General features: G+C 52.8%; 2 protein-coding genes across 25 annotated transcripts in view; both read right to left on the bottom strand.

Annotated features, from left to right (window-relative positions):
* The window catches only part of BMP8A (bone morphogenetic protein 8a), a 29019-nt gene extending 18289 nt beyond the window's left edge, over positions 1-10730 (bottom strand). The window contains exon 1 of the mRNA XM_036876593.2: positions 10053-10730. Coding sequence (XP_036732488.2) covers positions 10053-10386 — 334 coding nt within the window. The 5' untranslated portion in view covers positions 10387-10730. The remainder of the gene's footprint in view (positions 1-10052) is intronic.
* A 3574-nt stretch (positions 10731-14304) lies between these two features.
* MACF1 (microtubule actin crosslinking factor 1) overlaps positions 14305-16542 on the bottom strand; it is a 319261-nt gene continuing 317023 nt past the window's right edge. For all 24 annotated transcript variants that reach the window (XM_057500029.1, XM_057500035.1, XM_057500030.1 and 21 more), the window contains one exon: positions 14305-15774. In XM_057500029.1, coding sequence (XP_057356012.1) covers positions 15518-15774 — 257 coding nt within the window. In that variant the 3' untranslated portion in view covers positions 14305-15517. The remainder of the gene's footprint in view (positions 15775-16542) is intronic.

Raw genomic sequence — 16542 nt, 5'->3', positions numbered from 1 at the left:
ATGTTACTGTAACGCCCATGGGGACTGCCCGCCTTTGCTGGGACTGTGAGGATTACAGCTTTTCAGTGGTTGCCCTTTTAGATTAGGAAAGATTATTTGTCAAAAGCTGGTGTTGGGCCATTGGATTTGTTGGGTCCTGGCACCCCCCATATGGTAGTTCCTGGGCAGGCTGCCCCTCCTTTGGCCACTAAAACAGCACTGAGAAGTGTAGATGCTCTGGCCTGTAGCTGGTCCCAGGCCAGGTACTAGCCACCAGGCACTTTCCCTGTGTGGCCTCAGTGTCCTCATCTGTGAAGTGGGGATACTAAGATCCTGTCCACACAGGGCTAAGAACAGGTATGTAAAGGGCAGGGATTATGAGATGGGAGCAATGGCCGTTTAGGAGCTGGGAAGAGTGCTGACCTCTGATTTCCTAGCTTCATCAATGTGCCAAAGTTGATGACATCCTGCTAGAACCATCAGGAGTTTCACGTGTGAAACTCAAGAGCCATGGTGGAGAAAAGGGGGACATTCAGTTTTCTTTTTCTAAATAAAAGTATGCAGTGAAAGATGATGTAACATCATAAAAACATATCGGTTCAACTGAAAGCCATTTGGACGACTTCAAGGCACCTCCTTTTCCCGCCTGACCTTTGTCAAGGCACTTGAACTCTGGCCTCAGCATCCACACCTGCACAATGACCATTTGATACAGAGTCAAATCAAACTGTAAAAAGCAATTTTTGCTATTAGAAGCAAAGGCTTCCAACGCATTATTCAGGAGAGTGAGTGTACCTTCATGCCCAGCCTCCACCTTTCCCTGAAATCACGGTCTGGAATCTCCCAAAGATGCCCAGGCTTGGCTACGCGGCCCCTCAGCAATGCCGCTGGGGCTGCTCCCTGAGCTCTGGCTCAGATACAGAGCAAAAACGAACCATTTCTTTATGAAAGTGCTAACAATTCCAGAACATCAGAGCTCAAAGGTCAGAGACCACCAGGCGCAGTCTCCTGCTTTCATACCCACATGGAGACAGACCCCAGGGCTCCTGCCCCCTACCTGAGCTCCTGCCACTACATCTGGGTGGACCTGGCGCTGAATGAACTGCACAGAAATCACATTGGAATTGGCCTCTTACTGCTTTCCACCCGCTGCTATTGACTGATGGTCCCCAGATAATTTATGGGAAAGGTCAAGGTCTGTGCAACGTGATTTCTCGGGTTTTCCCAGTAAAATTTTGCTGCCGGTGGGGGGGGAGGGGGTTGGGAAGTTCATTCCCTGGTTCCCTGGCTGATTCAGACAGGCTGTTGGGGGACAGGGGGTGCTCCCTGTCTCGCCTGTGGCTGGATCCCAGCCATCTGAGATATGTACTGCCGGAATCCTCTTTCCACAAGATAACATCACTTTTAAAAGAAGCAAGATGAACAGTACAGATAATGTGCCTTTTACCTAAGAAAAGTTCAAAATATAAATATTATAAAAATCCATATATGTCATACATACATATATACACATATATGTAATTGTATTTTTAAAACAGAAAGACAAACTACCAACCAAGAAATGAATTTAAAGAACAGTTACCTTTGGGGTAAAAGAGAACAGACACAGTATAGGAGCTGGGTGTAGGAGCTGGGCTTATCTGGATATTTTTTATTTTCTAAATTTTATAAAGATTTCCCCTAAGTATGAAACAAAATGAATTCAAAATGCAAAAACAAAGAGTAATACCTAAGTCTCAAGAGCAAAATAAAGTAAATAAACAGTGTGTTGACTTTTGGTGGCTTAACCACACAGGAATTGTCTCAAGTGATTTTTAAAAGAGTAATTCATACACAGCTTAAGGACAAAATAAACCATAAACTGATCTTAATTTTTCAGATCTTAATAATATTATGATGATGATGTTATTCTGTCATTATTACATAGTACATATAAATATAATATGTAAAAACAAACATATACTGTATATACAATAGTTACACAATAACATCATCGTCATAATACTGTAGGATAAAGCAAACAATATGGGACTGTTGCTAGGACTGAGTTATTTAGTGTAAAAGAAAATAGAAATATGAAATCCAAGAATTTAAGTAAAAGCCTATAATCCTGACTTTGAACTGGAGGTTAAGTTTCAACTCACTTTTTTTCTTAGAAAATACATATTCCCTAGCTTTGTCCACTGAACGAGCCTAGCAACAATGGCCAGGCAGGGACAATGGGGGCTCTAATGCCCAGGCTGTAGTCCCAAAACACCAGCTCTAAGAGGCACAAGGGCTCTTGGAGAAATGGCTGACGTCTGACCCAGGGCAGGGAATGCATTAGTGGAGCCTGGAACATCTTATACCAGAAGACCAGGAAGCTCTCAGAAACTCCCAGGGGGAGAGTTAAAGGTACGCAGAACCCAACTTGCAGAGGCTTCATAATGGCCAAAGGAGGGGCAATTTGAGCTTCACAGAGACAAACAACTGCAACAAACTCAAACACATTATACACGTTAATATCCTCATCACGGAACCCTGGTCACCTCCAGCTGGGATTTCTCAGCCTTGGCATTACCAACCTTTTCGAAATTGTTAAGTCTTTGTTGTGGGGACTGTTCTGTGTCCTGTAGAATATTTACCAGCATCCCCAGCTTCTGCCCACTACATGCCAGGGGCACTGCCTTCCTCTTCCCACTTGTGACAACCAAAAATGCCTCCAGATATTGCCAAATGTCCCCCTGACGGGGAGAACCACTGCTTTTGGAGAATGCTAGGAATCAACTCATTATTCAAAACTTGGTAAATGAGGAGAAAAAAACAGTCAAGCCTGGAGGAGGAGAAGAAAATGGTCATGTGAAGAGATAGAGGAAGACTCTTCCAGGCAGAGGGAACAGCCGATGCAAAGGCCCTGCATGCTTGAGAAACATCCTGGAGGCCCATGGGGCCGGGATCTAGTGGCCCAGGGGGAGGTGTGCAGGATGAGGCTGGAGTGACAGGCAAGACAGCTCTGTGGCTCTGTTCTCAGTGCAGTGCTTCATGGGAGCTCTGTGACCTAGGAGGGATGCGTGAAGTTTAACTGCCCATGACCCTGCGAGGCTGGTGGGAGGGGGCCTGCAGGCTCCTGCAGCAACAGAGACTCTGGTCAGCCGGCTCCACTGAGTCACCAGGCTGGCTGGCAGGGCAGGGGCCCAGCATCAGGGACAAGCAATACCACCACTATTCCACAGGTACCTTATTTCCTATAAAGCTCCACTTGCGGAAGCAGTTTACTTTCTTGGCCGCCTTACTATGGCTCTAGGAAAATAAACACAGGACCCTTGAACTTCTTCTCCAGTCTCTGATGAAACAACCTCTGGTTCCCACATTAGGCCTGCTGTGGGCACAAAGTGGCCTTGAGTCCCACGGTCACTGTCCACATTCTGTTTCTACCTCTGAGGCCCTGCACCTGCCACTCACAGTCTAGATCTCCAGGTGCCACACCCTGTGCCCACTAGCCCACCAGCAAAGGCTTCAGCTATTTTTGTGCCCTGGACAAAGCTTAGAATCACCCTGCTAACCTGGGTCTCTCTGGTTTCTGACCAAAAAGTAAGACACCCTTCAAAAGACACCCTCTTCCTCTGGCCCAGAGTGGCTGAGAAGAGAATAAATCTGACTGTCTGACGATCCTTGCTGCCCTCACACCCCTCCCAGCCTCAGCTCTGCCTCCCAGGGCCCTGCACTGGCCCAGCCCGTCCTCATGCTCCTGGCCTCTGGCCGCAGACGCCCTCCCCCGGAGTCCCCTCAAAGCCATTCTCTCCTGGGTTGTCCCCATCCCACCTTGTCCAAAGGCTCCTTCCTCAGTCCACCTGTAGAGGCCCCTGTCCTCCCTGACCCCACACAGGTCAGCCTGCCGGCCTCCCCCTTTCCCCTCTGCCAGGGGCCCCCATCCCTGGTTCACCTCCCGCTGGACGGTGAGCAGCTTGAGGGCAGGGACCGAGCAATGTGGGGCGGAAAAGGGAGGCTCTCAGTGGTCCACTCCTCGAGCCCCTTGTGTTCTGGGGCCAAAGGGGGTGCCAGGCCCTTCTTCCCAAGGGCTCCTGGTCCCCAGGACAGTGGCTCAGCCTCCAGCATCTGTAGGCTGGGACATCCTGCTGCTCTGAGTGGCGTCCACAGCACAGTGTGACTGCATCAGAAGACACCCACGTTTTCACTTGTGGGACTTGTCCCCGTTCACGGCCCCGCCCCCGAGGTGGAGGGCAGGCTCCCCCAGGGCCCTGGAAGCGGACAGGCTGGGCCTGTCTGGCCAGTCCTGTGCTTAACAAGGCCAAGGGGCCCACTTCAGACTGGAAACCAGACCCGGTCTCCACGGCCCAGACAGAGGAGCCGCAGAATTGATCATCCATCGGTCTCGCATCCCGAGGGCTTCCTCCCACCCAGAAATCTCAGAGCTGCTGAGAGGGGCCCCAGGCTTCATTTCTGAAGTATTTTTGGTCACTTCTCATTACTGACTTTTTTCAAGAGCTGTTCCCATAAATGACTCTGCCCTCATAATTACCGTTCAGGCCTCAGACGGCTTTAGTCCCCAAATTAAAAGGGACACCCACACTCCACCACATCAGGCCTGCCAGGACCCAAAATAGGCCCAAGGACATTGAGCAAGAAGAATGTGACTTCCCAGTTCAAGCTCAGGGAAAGCACTGAACTGTGGGAGTTTTCCAGGAAGATGTGGCCGCGGTGACACAGCCTCTCCTGTGGGGACAGGTTCCTACGAGGAGGGGGTCTGGGCATACCACCCCCCAATGCCTCAGCCCTGTTGGGCCCCCATCGGCCGGTGGGTGGGTGCAATCTTCAGTTAGAGGTTGAAGGGCCCGCAGGGCAACTCTGTCTGGGTGGGAAAACTGAGGCTCAGGAGGGGCAGGGGAGTGCCAGGGGTCACTTGCTAGTCTAGGGCCCTCCACGTGGACTTTCAGACTTGGAGCCCACATAAATGAGTGGCCCTAGACTTCCCCTGGGGGGCAAAATTGGTATAGGGTCACCTGTCAGCAAGGTTCTTCTGCTAACAGTTTCCCTGAGAAGGCCTCTGAGGCCACCTCCCTCCAGGCAGGGCACTGTGGGGCCCGGGGTCCCAGGGGAGGGCCCAGGGAGAGGCCATGCCCATTGTCGGCCTCCACTAAGATGCGGAGGCCTGGTTCTGCCTCTGCCCCACTGACCACCCTGGTTTCAGCTCCGGGCTCAGCACCCCTGCCCCCTGCTGCTTTCAACCCTTCCAGGCTGCCCAGAGCACTAGCCACACGGGCTGGGGGGCCAGCACAGGGGGTGCCAGAAACAGCCACCCCTGGTTCCTGTTCCAAGGTTGCTCATGGGTTCCGGCGGGCAGGAGAAAGCAGGGCTAGGTGTGCCCCTGAATCAGGCAGGCAGAAAGCCACTAGAACCCAGAGAGAAATACATAGGATGAAGGATGGCACCTCTAATCATGGAGGGGGCCTGTCTCTTTGGGAGGAGTAGTGAGTGGGTGGAAGCAGTCAGATTTATGGAAACTCCGTCCACCCTCTTTTAAAAGCAGAAATGGGGAGAGTATATTCTATGAGGAGGGTGCAAAGCCACAGAGGTAGGATGTAATATATCAGCTCCCATTGATTAAGTTCTTACTGGTTGGCACGCATCTGTCTAGCTGGCCTCACTTAGTCCTACATGACCCTGGCAGGAGGCCTTCCTCACCTTGTCTTCAAGGTGAGGGGATGAGGTTCAGAGACTTTAAAAGGAAGCTGTCTAGCATCTCACAGCTCCCAAGGGGCACGGTGGGGATGAAACTGCAGCTTAACATATACAAAGAAGGATGTGTCCGACGATGATCAGAGCAGCTTTATTCATAACCAAAATGCAGAAACAATCCAAATGGCCATTAATAAGAATGCGTAAGTGTGGTGCAGTCATGCCGTATAATGCAACTCCATTACAAAACACAAAATACAGATATAACAGCAACATGGAGGAATTTGAAAAAAATTATGTTGTATGAAAGACTAGATACAAGAGTGATTCCATTTCTATGAAGTTCAAAGGCAGGTCTAACTGAATGTACCGTGATAGAAATCAGATAGTGGTTGCTCCAGGGCTTGGCTGGTAGGAGAACAGTGGGAAAACCACTGAATTTCTCTAAGTCTCTTGCTCTTCTTTTTAAGACAAAGATGTAACAGTAATTGTGAGATGCAAATGAAGGGGTAGGAGTGAAGGTTCTGGTACGTGATCATTATCTCACAATGCCTGAACAGCCCCACAAGGGTGGGTGGCACAGGGGCTCCATTTCACAGAGGAGGAAACCGAGCTCCAAGAGGTGGGTGGGAAAGTCCAGGCCACACTGCAAGGAGGTGGTGGAGTCAAGGTGCAAATTCTGAGTCCCAGGTCAGAACCCTCCACCCCTGTCCTGCCTGCCCTCCCACTGTCCATCCCCTCCTGCTTTCCAGGTGTGGCGTGTCCCTGTCCGGGTCACTTGACCATCATCTCCGTGCCTTACGTACACACCATTTGTCTCTCCCACTAGGTGGCCAGCTCCGTGAGGGCGGGTGTTTCCTTCCCTGTCCTGTCCCAGTGGCGAGAACCATGTCTGGCACAGAACAGACACCACATGACTCTTTGCTGAGTGAATTAATGAAAAAAATGAAAGAATCCCCTAGTAAAAAAAACAAAGAAACTGAGCCTGGACTCACTGAGGCACAGTGTTCGCGGGGCTGGGAGGTCCCGGGGCTGAGCGGGACTCGGGCCAGGTCCCTCAGCCCCACTCAGCCCCGCTGCTCCCAAATCCAACAGCCTCGGGTCATCAACACCCCCATCCTGGGCCTCCTGAGAGCATGGGAATCAAATAATCTGGGTCAAAAGTGGAGATGGCTCCATTTACTTTTGGCGAGACATCTGCCTGTGGTGCTATTTCTGCCTCAGTTTCTCAGTCTGGCACATGGCACCTGCCACTCCACTGACACGGGTGGAGAAGGATTCGGGAGGAACCTGCAGAGCTGGCCCTTCCTTCGTCCTTTCCCCCCCGAGGCGGCCTGGGCCGGCCTGAGGGGCTCCGGCTCCAGCCAGGCACCCCTGCTCTGGGGACAAGGGGGTGGAGGTGCTGTGAGGAGGCACCTCCCACACATGGAGCCTCGGGGGCAGGGCTGGGAGGCCCTCGTTTTCTGACACCATCTCTACAGACTGGACGGGAAAGCAGAGGCCCAGAGAAGGGAAGGGACGGGCCTTGGACGTGGAGGGAATCAACGGCGGCCCAGGCGGTACAAGAACCTGGGGGTTGCCGCCCAGCTCAGGGCTCTCCTCTCCCAGAGCACAGGCGGTGCCAGGCAAAGGCTCTGTCTGCTCCCCGTGGGCATCGTTCCCCACCACTGTGCCTGGACCACAAGGGGCCCAGAGTCTGCGGCTGAGACGGACAGACAGGCCAGGCAGGGCCCCCGGCTCTGACCACAGCCCTGGCCTCCCAACACGCACAGTCCTCAGGACGGGCTCCTAACGCTGCTCAGACACAGGGCCCTGACTGAGGGCCTGTGGGACGTCTTCTGGGTCCTCCGGGCTGCCACTGACGATCAGGGGCCTGGAGGCACCAGGTCTGGCTTCTCAGGAGCCACGAGGCCAATAAGAGGTGGGGTTGGAGCAACAGGTGTGGAGCCTGGGTATGGGTGCTGACCCCACAGCCACTCTGCCATTAGCCTCCTGGCGGTTCAAGGGCCTGGGGCTCCAAACAAGGGAAGAATCCTGGTGGGTGTCTAATCCCCACATACTGCCTAGTAATTACCAGCTGAAACTACCCTGACTGGAGGAGTCCTACCAGTGTAATTAGTACATCAGAATAAAACAGGCCCTCTGACAGCTGGCTGGGCCCGCCCACAGACTGGCCTTCCCCTGAACAAGGATCTGCTTGTTATCCCACAGCGTGAGAGAACTTACATCTTAAGGAAGCAAGCAGAGATGGTGTGGGAAGAAGCCGGGATTTGGAATCCACAGCCTGCCTGATGTCATGGACATGCTGTGTGGCCCTGGGCTGGCCACTTACCTTCTCTGAGCTCATGAAAAGGGGTAAAACAGCTTCACATGTTGCTATATGGATGAAATGAGGAATTATAAGGCTGTGGAACTTCAAATGCTAGTTTTGACCTAAAAATAGGTAGAAACATCTTTAGATGGCTGTTAAAATCTGTCTCTGGCTTTCACATGTGTGTAAGATACACGGGGATGTTCCCCTCACATTGGCACCAAGGCTGGGCATCAGCTGGGAGGGACCCGGGTCAGCAGAGACCAGGCGCAGGCTCACCGTACAGGAAGGGGGCTGACTTTGCTCCTGCTCTTCTATCAACTAATTACAACCTGAGGATGCATCAAGCCCTACCACTTCCATTTTACAAGGAGGGTCCTGAGGCTCAGAGAGGGTGAGGGACTTGCCCAAGATCACACAGCAGAGGCAGGAGTGAACCAGATCCTCCTGAGCTAAGGGCACTGCTTGATTCACAGCAGGAGCTCCCCAAGGCCATGCTCGCCTTGACCCAGGGGATGCCAGGGAAGCAGCACATGGGCTGGGCCATGATTCGCCCTAATGGCTGGCTCCCCTGGGGGCGTGCTGGGGGCGACTGCGCCCACAGCTCTTCTGGTCCTGAGTCCTGGGGCAGCCTGTCCTGAGGCCAGAGCTGCAGCCTCAGTTCCACATACGGTCTCCTTGTTCCCACCCCTGCCCTCCAGCCAGCAAGGCGGCATCCAGAAGCACCGACCCAGTCCCGTTCCCAGCAGTGGGTGACACCAAAGGGTGACAGCTGCCTCCTGCTCACTGCTCAGCTCTGGTCTGTGGGGGACAGAGGCCTCTTTGGCTGGCCCCTCCTCCTGCCCTGGTTTAGGAAGCAAATGGCTGAGCACCCCACAATACCTGCGCTGCTGTCTCCTGGGTTCCTCTGCCTACACTCCTCGAATGCTCTCTCCACCCAGAAAGCCTACACCCCTGATGGCAGGAATGTCACCTGGATGTGCCACCAAGCAACCTGGGCCTGTCCCGGCTGGGCCACGCAGAGGCTGTGCTATCCTGGACATGACGTCGCCTCTCTGAGCCTTGCTGTCCTCATGGGAGGTGGAGGTGAACATCAGGGCCGTCAACAGGCTGAGGGAGGCTTCAGAGCGACGCTGCAGGGGAAGGGAGGCTGCGGGCCTTGGCTGGGGTCCTCTCCCTGCCCTCCAGCCCACCGCTCTCCCACCTCCCACTGAGCTGTAGTCCTTGAGTCCCCAGGTCCAGTCTGGTGTCTGCCCCAGCCCAGACCCTGCTCCCCACTGGCCACAGACAGGAGGAAACCTGGATGTGGGACAAATATTCACGACTGTAGATTAAAGAGAGTCTAGTAATGGAAAAGACGTCTTTGAGAACCTTAAGGGTAAATGGCTCCATAATGTGGAGTAAACTCTGCAGAGAGGAAAACCTGGCCTGGGCCTGGGAGATCAATCAGGGCCCCAGCTGCCCACAGGCCTGGGTGCTCACTGCATGCCAAGCCGAGTCCCCGGTTCTGGCCCACAGACTGCCCCACTGCGCTGAGACTTCCCCACATGGTCCCCTGACAGCCGGGCTCCACCTTCAGGCCCCAGGCCTCCCGCCCAGGGAGCGGCTACTGGGACTGGACTCAGGACCTCTGGGCTGTCCTCCCAGCCTGTGATGATGTGAGCGGGGTTTTCTGCACTGCACTTTGTCCCTCTACTCGGCACTGCCCTTATCATGGTGACAGCATCACAGCCGGTTACTCATCCAGACTGTCTGCTGGCACTGCCCAAGTCCACCCTGGGTCCTGCCTGTGGGTGTGGGGGGCTCGGTGAATGTGCGTCCCTGGGACTCACATTCCTGCATTGGCCTGCGGCTCCCACATCATCGACCCCGCACGCCTTAGACCTCACCGTCCTGACCCCGGCAGTCCCCACTCCCTGTGAGTCCGTGTCCACCACAGGGGGACCCCCAGCTCACGGCAGGGCGCTCACACTGGCCCGGGTTGTGTGCACTCCCCGCAGCTGGCGGTCAGGCCCCCGAGGGCCGCTCAGCGCGAAGGCCGCCCGGCCACCGCGGGGTCACCGCCCATCCCGGTGGCCGCACTCACCCATGTTGACGAAGCTCATGACCAGGTCGGCGCGGCCCAGGCTCCGCGTGGGGGGCCCGCCGTCCTCGTCGCCGTCGCCGGCCATGGCGTGGTAGAGGTCCAGCATGAAGAGCGGGGCGGACGCGGGCAGCCGGGCGGCGGCGGGGGGCGCGCGGGGTCGGGGCCGCCCGGGCAGCCCGAGCACCGCCAGGATCTCGCGCTGCATGTCGCGCCGCTCGCGCGGGCCCAGGCGGCGCTGCGGGCAGCCAGGCGGGGGGCGCGGGCCGGGGCCGCCGCCGCTCAGCGCGCACAGCGCCAGGCCCAGCAGCCAGAGCCGGCCGGAACAAGCGGCCATGGCGGGCGGCACCGGGCCGGCGCTCACCGGGCGCGCATCCACTCCGCGGCCCGAGACGCCAGACGGCGAGCGGCCGGTCCGACTCGGGTCGCGGGACGGGGCGGGCGTCGGCCGCGACCGCAACGCTGTCCCTGGGAGCGCCCTCCGCGGGCCCCTGCCGCAGCTCTGGGCGGTGAGCACGCGGTCGTCGCCGCCGCACGGCAGGGGCAACCCCGGGGCCTGGGGCTGCTTTGCGTCGTGGCCGTGCCGTCGGCCCCACTACTGCCGAGGCCCGCTCAGGGGCAGGGCGGCGAGAGCTCCCGCGGGCGCATCCTCTGCAGACCTGCCGTCTGTGCGGTGCGCCGCGCGGCCGCCGGCCGCTGGTCCTGGCCCCGCCGTCGGGTCCCGCCCCCGCCAGACCAGACCAATGGGAGAGCAGGGGCGGGGCCAAGGCCGCGGAACCACCGCCCCGGCCGCGCTTCGGGTGGCTGCTGGTGTCGCGGGTGGTGGCGACCCCGAGATGATACCGGCTGCTGGGTGGTGGCAGGGTAGCCGGGTGGTGGGCAAGGCCGTCCGAGCTGTTCCCCCAGCCTCTGGCCGCGGTCAGGGGATCCCTGGGTGGCGGCGCATCCGGGGTAACCAGGACCCTGCGCTCCCGCGGGGCATGTCCTTGAGCGTCCTGGCCCTGGAGGGGATCCCGAGTCTCCGTCTGGCTATCAGAGTCACCCAGCGGCCCCACCCTGGTGCGCAGAGTGTCGTCCCAGGATCCGAAACCCCTCAGTCGGGTCTAGAGATAGAGGGTCCCCGGGGGTGAAGCCGTGCCCGCGGAATGGGACACATTTCTCTGCCAGCAGCGACGGGCCCAGGTTTCCCCCAACCGCGGCTGCTCGACGGCTCCTGGCGCCTACCCCGCTGTGCCCCTGTGTGCGCTGCTGGGGGCTTTTCTTTCCTGGACACCTGCTCCAGGCGCACCCACCCCCACCTGGCTCCCGCGTGCTCCCGGCAGCGCAGTTTTCCAGCAGCCGCATGGTCACCGCCGGCTCTAGCTGTGCGTCCTGCGGCCCCTGGCGCTGATCCAGCTATGCCCGGGAGATGCACATCTCCTCCAGCGGGGCCCAGGAGCTCTGGGGCCCTTCTGGAGCACCCGGAAAAAGCCTTTGTGCATCTTAATTGTCATGGCCTCAGCGGCTTGCAAAGGAATGCATCTCATGGAACTCCTCAAAAGACCAGCCCACGGAGCATAATAAAGGCAGGTAATAATTAGCACTTACCATGTGCCAGGCATGTTCTGTGTATGTCCTCTATCACCTCTTTAATGCTCACACATTGTAGGGTAGATTCCATTTAAGACCCCTGTTTTAACAAATGGGGAAATTGAGGCACACAGAGGTTAAGGGACTTCCCCCTGCCATGCAAGGGTGGAACAGCGCTAGGGCAGGTGGGTACGTGCAGATGAGTTGTCCAGTGGAGCCTGGAGCTCGAGTGGAGTGGGGTACATGGTGAGGCTGAGGCTTGGGTTCTGCAAGGGAGGGACCACAGTATACAGACACCGTGATGATGGTGCCCCATTGTGGAGTCAGGTTAAACCTCAAAGTAAGTGTATGATGTCCAGTGAAATTCATTTTCCCATAGTCACTTCAAAATATACTTAAATATCAAATAAATTCTTAATCATTTGCTGGCGCCTTAACCACATGCCTAGTCTGTCTTACCCAACAGGTAGATTCCCACACCACATCTCAGGCCCAATAAGGATGCGGAACTTTATCATACAGATGATGCATTGAAAGTGCCCCAGATGCAGTGAGACCAGAGCCTGGATGCAGAGGGGACCTGGGTTGGAGGCAAGGAGGTTGGAGGCACACCCACAACAGGACAGAGTGGAAGCAGTGGGAGGGCTGGGAGGGAGACAGTGGCCATGGGTGGCGGGCAGAGGGCAGTAAGAGGGAGTCTCTGGTTTGCTCAGGGTCTCTGAATCTTCTCCCACCTTCGGTGACCTTTTCTGTGACCCTGGGCATCCCTTTGCATTCTCCTTGAAGTCTATGCCACATCATCTGGGGCCTCAGCTCTAACCTGTAATTGTGTACTGTGCAATGCTGGGCTCTCAGTTAAGACTGTAGGCAGCCCAGTGCTGGGCTGATTCTTCTGACAGAAATCACATACCTCGTTAGGATGAGTGGAGATAGCTGCTTTCTTTAACCAATAGGCCTCACATTCCCATAAACCCTAATACTGGGTTTTAAGTGTCCCAAAGGGCATCACCCCACAATTCAATTCAGCAACCACCACCTCAGGCTGCTCTGTGCTGCCTTGAGCCAGACATGAAGCTGCCCAGTCCTTACCCCTGAGGGCCCCCACTCTAACAAATGTGACACTGGGGTGAACATTCCAAAGGTGGAAAAAAGGCTGTGCTGACAGAAGGGCCAGCAAATTGCCTGAAGGGTAGGAGACAAGGAGCTAGAAAATGGGGCTGTGGATATGAGTGGAATCCTGGAACTCCAGAACAGGAAGGCAGCTGAAGGGAAGGTTTCTTGGAGAAAGGAGTATTATACAAGGGCTTTCCCCAGACATTGGGCAATGCTGGGACATTGGGCCAGTTACTTAACCTCTCTCAGGCTCTCATCCGTAAGTGGCACTCATCATCTGTGGATCATAGGATTGTATTGGAGATTAAATGGGATTTAGAGAGAGCACTTAGCACAGTGACTGGCATGTAGTAAGCATTCAGTAAATGTTAGCTGGTACTGTTGCATCATTCAAGACTCTAGGATCCTGCATCTGTCTTTGTCCAAGACACCAAGTTGGCATCACTTGTTTAGTACCTGTATCACATAACGGTATTGTTTTTTTAAGCCATTTCCTGGAATTCCGAAATTTCCTACATGGTCTTTCATATAGCTGTTTGTTGAGTGGAAATATACTTTCTGTAGATTCCACTACTAGCTGAGCTTTGTTGCAAAGGATGAGGCAAAACCTGAATTACATGGTAAGAAACACAAGTGACCGACTGCAGTCCAGACTCTGAAAAGATGGAGTTCAAGTTGTTTTTGGCATTCTGCTGCTGTGAAAGAGGGGAAAGCAAATTTGGGTGAAAATAACTATCCTACACAAAATTCTGGCAGCTTTAAGTTACTTAATTCCAGGGAAGAGAGAGAAGCACTTCATTCTGAATCTGCCAGGCTGCAGATTCCTTTTAATCTGGATATTTGGCCTCAGTTTTGGCAAATGTATCCATCTTACCAATTCCTGATCACAAGAGTGTGGCTAATGATCAAAAACACAGATGACCTGAAGTTGAACCCTCTTACCTCTCAAGTTCTTTTGTTACTACCTAGCTGAACTCCTGTTGTTAGAAACAGTTAATAATTTGGCTCTTCTAATTATTATAAAGCCAACTAGAAGGTGGAAGAAATAGGAATGCCAGACTTGAATAGGGAGTCAAAGATTTGATTCAAGGTGCACTTTTGCTGTTTATTAATCCTACGATCTCAGGCAAATCACTTTCTCATCCACTTTCTCTTATCAGTTTCTCCATCTGTAAAGCAAAGGAGCTAGGTTTGATGACTAATTTTGCTTCTATCTCTGAAATTCTGCCAGTTTAACCAGAAATTTCACATACTGTGGGAAATTGGCCCCATTCTCTCCAATACCAGGATATTTGTGGTTTATGATACAGAAATCTTACTGATATTTGTTTAATCATGTAAGTGGGGCAGATGCTCCATAGATCTATATTAACAGCCTGATTTTTTCTTTCTTGCTTTGTAAGTACAATTAACAAGGACAAAATAAACCAAAAATATCTACTAGTTAGTTCCAGAATTGATGAAGCGTTTGATTTGAGTAATGCATTTAAGTACTTAAAACACAATCATACCCTCAGAGTAACATGTTACACATAAGGTAAAAGTTGAAAAGAAAATCAGGAAATACAAAACATTTGTTACTGCAAGCAACTTTAATACAAAAGTGTGTCTTGTTTTTAAACAGTTCATTGGTAGAGCTTCAGTTTCTGCCTCAATTAAAACCAATTGAGATAATCACACAGCAACATGGTCGGTGCTGAAGAGGAACAGCAGCTAAAGAACAGGAGCCCCAGACAGCTCCTCTTCATGGCCACTTGGTCAGTTGACTTTATTACACACGGAAAAAGACAGAAGCAAACGGGACTAGTTAACAAGTGTGCTGGTGAACTCCTTTAAAGGACAAGCAAGTGTTTGTTTTATGTCCACATTTTCAGAATAGGATTATGGAACTCATTCCTTAGTTTGTGGGAAGTTGATGGACCAGTTAAAATAAATAGCAAAAAATGCAGGTAACAGATCTATAATTCACAATGCCACCAAGAAGTCCTCCCTTGCCAAGGGTCTGGGTCTTGGTGAGCATACGAGTTATTATTGGTGGCTGGGCTGGATAGAAGTTATGAGCCTGGACTCTTAAAAACCCCAATGTTCTGACATTTTCTGAACAATTACAATTACCCCTGAATTCTAGCAGCTATTTGTCCTTTAAACACTCAGTACTGGAACAGTATTCAAAGACAGTATTGCAATGAACTCCTTTTGCTGTGTATCAAGTGCAAATGTTACCTAGATGAGGTTCCCTCTCTTTAGCTAAAATCACACATTAAAAACAATGGAAAAAGCAATTAGAAGTGCCCTCCCCTTAGTTCTTGCTAATTGAGGTGTCTGATTTACAAAAAAAGAGTTCCTTAAATACTTCAGGATTCTTATTATTTTTTTTAATATAATTTATCTTGCTGAGACAGCAAGTCAAGTTTATAAAGAAGATGCATTTAGGAATAATCCTAAAAGATAAAGCAGGTTTATAACCCTGCACTGCGCAGAAACCCTAGAGGCTTTTCTTTTCTTTTTTTAATACACATTCTTATCTTGACCTTTTCACTTGTTCTTCTCAAATATTTCATTTCTGGGCCCCATCCATTGCAGGGTTACCAGGAGGCAAATTTTATCTACATAAATATTCACATGAAAATAGTAACTTACAAAAGAAAAAAAAATAAGGCAGCTTCATAACACAATTATTCTTTTACACTTTTAACAATATAACTTCTCCCGCTCAGAATAAATATACACCCAATGTATGGAGTAAGATTCAAAGTGGATAGAGGCTTGGGGGTGCTTGTACAGTGTTACCGCTTGGGACCCGGAGTCCTGGGGGAGGCAGTGGTGGTCTTCTTAGACATGGTGGGGATTTTGGAAGGCTTAGCCAGCCCTCTCCTGGAGTTGCCTTGGCCCCCTGCGGCGCTGCTTTCTGAAGTGTCTGAACAAGCAGACTGCGTCTCCAGAAGGTCAAAATCAGAAGCATCACTTCCTCGCCGGCTGCTGGCCCGACTCCCGGCCCGACTCCCGGCCCGACTCCCAGGGCGACTGGCTGACTTTTTAGGGTCTGGAATTCAAGAATAAAGCATCAGACTTAATACAGATGGCATGGTAGGTGGGGGTGGATAACAAGTAACCAGAGACCAGGGCTCTGATCCTAACACCACCTTATATGCTCTGGGACCTTGGAACCTAGAACGCCTTGTGGACCCCGACCTTCCCATCTACGTGGACATTCTTCCCTGGCTTTGTGATTCTGCTTGAGAAGCTTGCCTCCTGAGGATCAAAGACCAGCTTTCCCTTGTGAGCCCCTACAGTGTAGTCAAGCAGGGCTGCTCCATCACCTTGGCCCAGATGAGAGTCCTGTAGCTGGAGCAACGCCTAGGAGGACAAACAGCTGGGAAATGAGGCCAATTCCTAAGTTTCCACAAGGAACATCAACAGGTGAACAGATGTGGTATTTCCCTGACTTTCTTGCCTTACCAGCAATGATAATAAATATGGGGTGCTAGGTAAATTGCTAGCAAACTGCCAGTCCCAATACTGGATGGCTTCTGAGGAAGGCCCCTTCTTCCTTCTACATTCTCTCAAAAGGATCACTTCCGATCAAGCACAGGTGGCATGGAATTGGTGTGGAAGCATCTGCTCTCAGAGGCCTCAGTCACTAGCTGTGGTGACAGGACAAGAAGGAACAGTTGGCAGAACATCTGCAGGTCTGTCTGGGTATCACACCTAAGAGCCTCTCTTGTTACTTGCTCTTTGGGGAAGAGTGAAACATCACTGAGAGGCTGCTCTTTCCAAATCCTTAGCCTAGCTGTTCCCCCTCACCCCTCAT

The sequence above is a fragment of the Manis pentadactyla genome, chromosome 4, assembly GCF_030020395.1.
Source record: "Manis pentadactyla isolate mManPen7 chromosome 4, mManPen7.hap1, whole genome shotgun sequence".
Taxonomy (NCBI): domain Eukaryota; kingdom Metazoa; phylum Chordata; class Mammalia; order Pholidota; family Manidae; genus Manis; species Manis pentadactyla.
The sequence above is the reverse complement of the archived record's forward strand: the minus strand, read 5'-3'. Positions and strand labels throughout refer to the sequence as shown.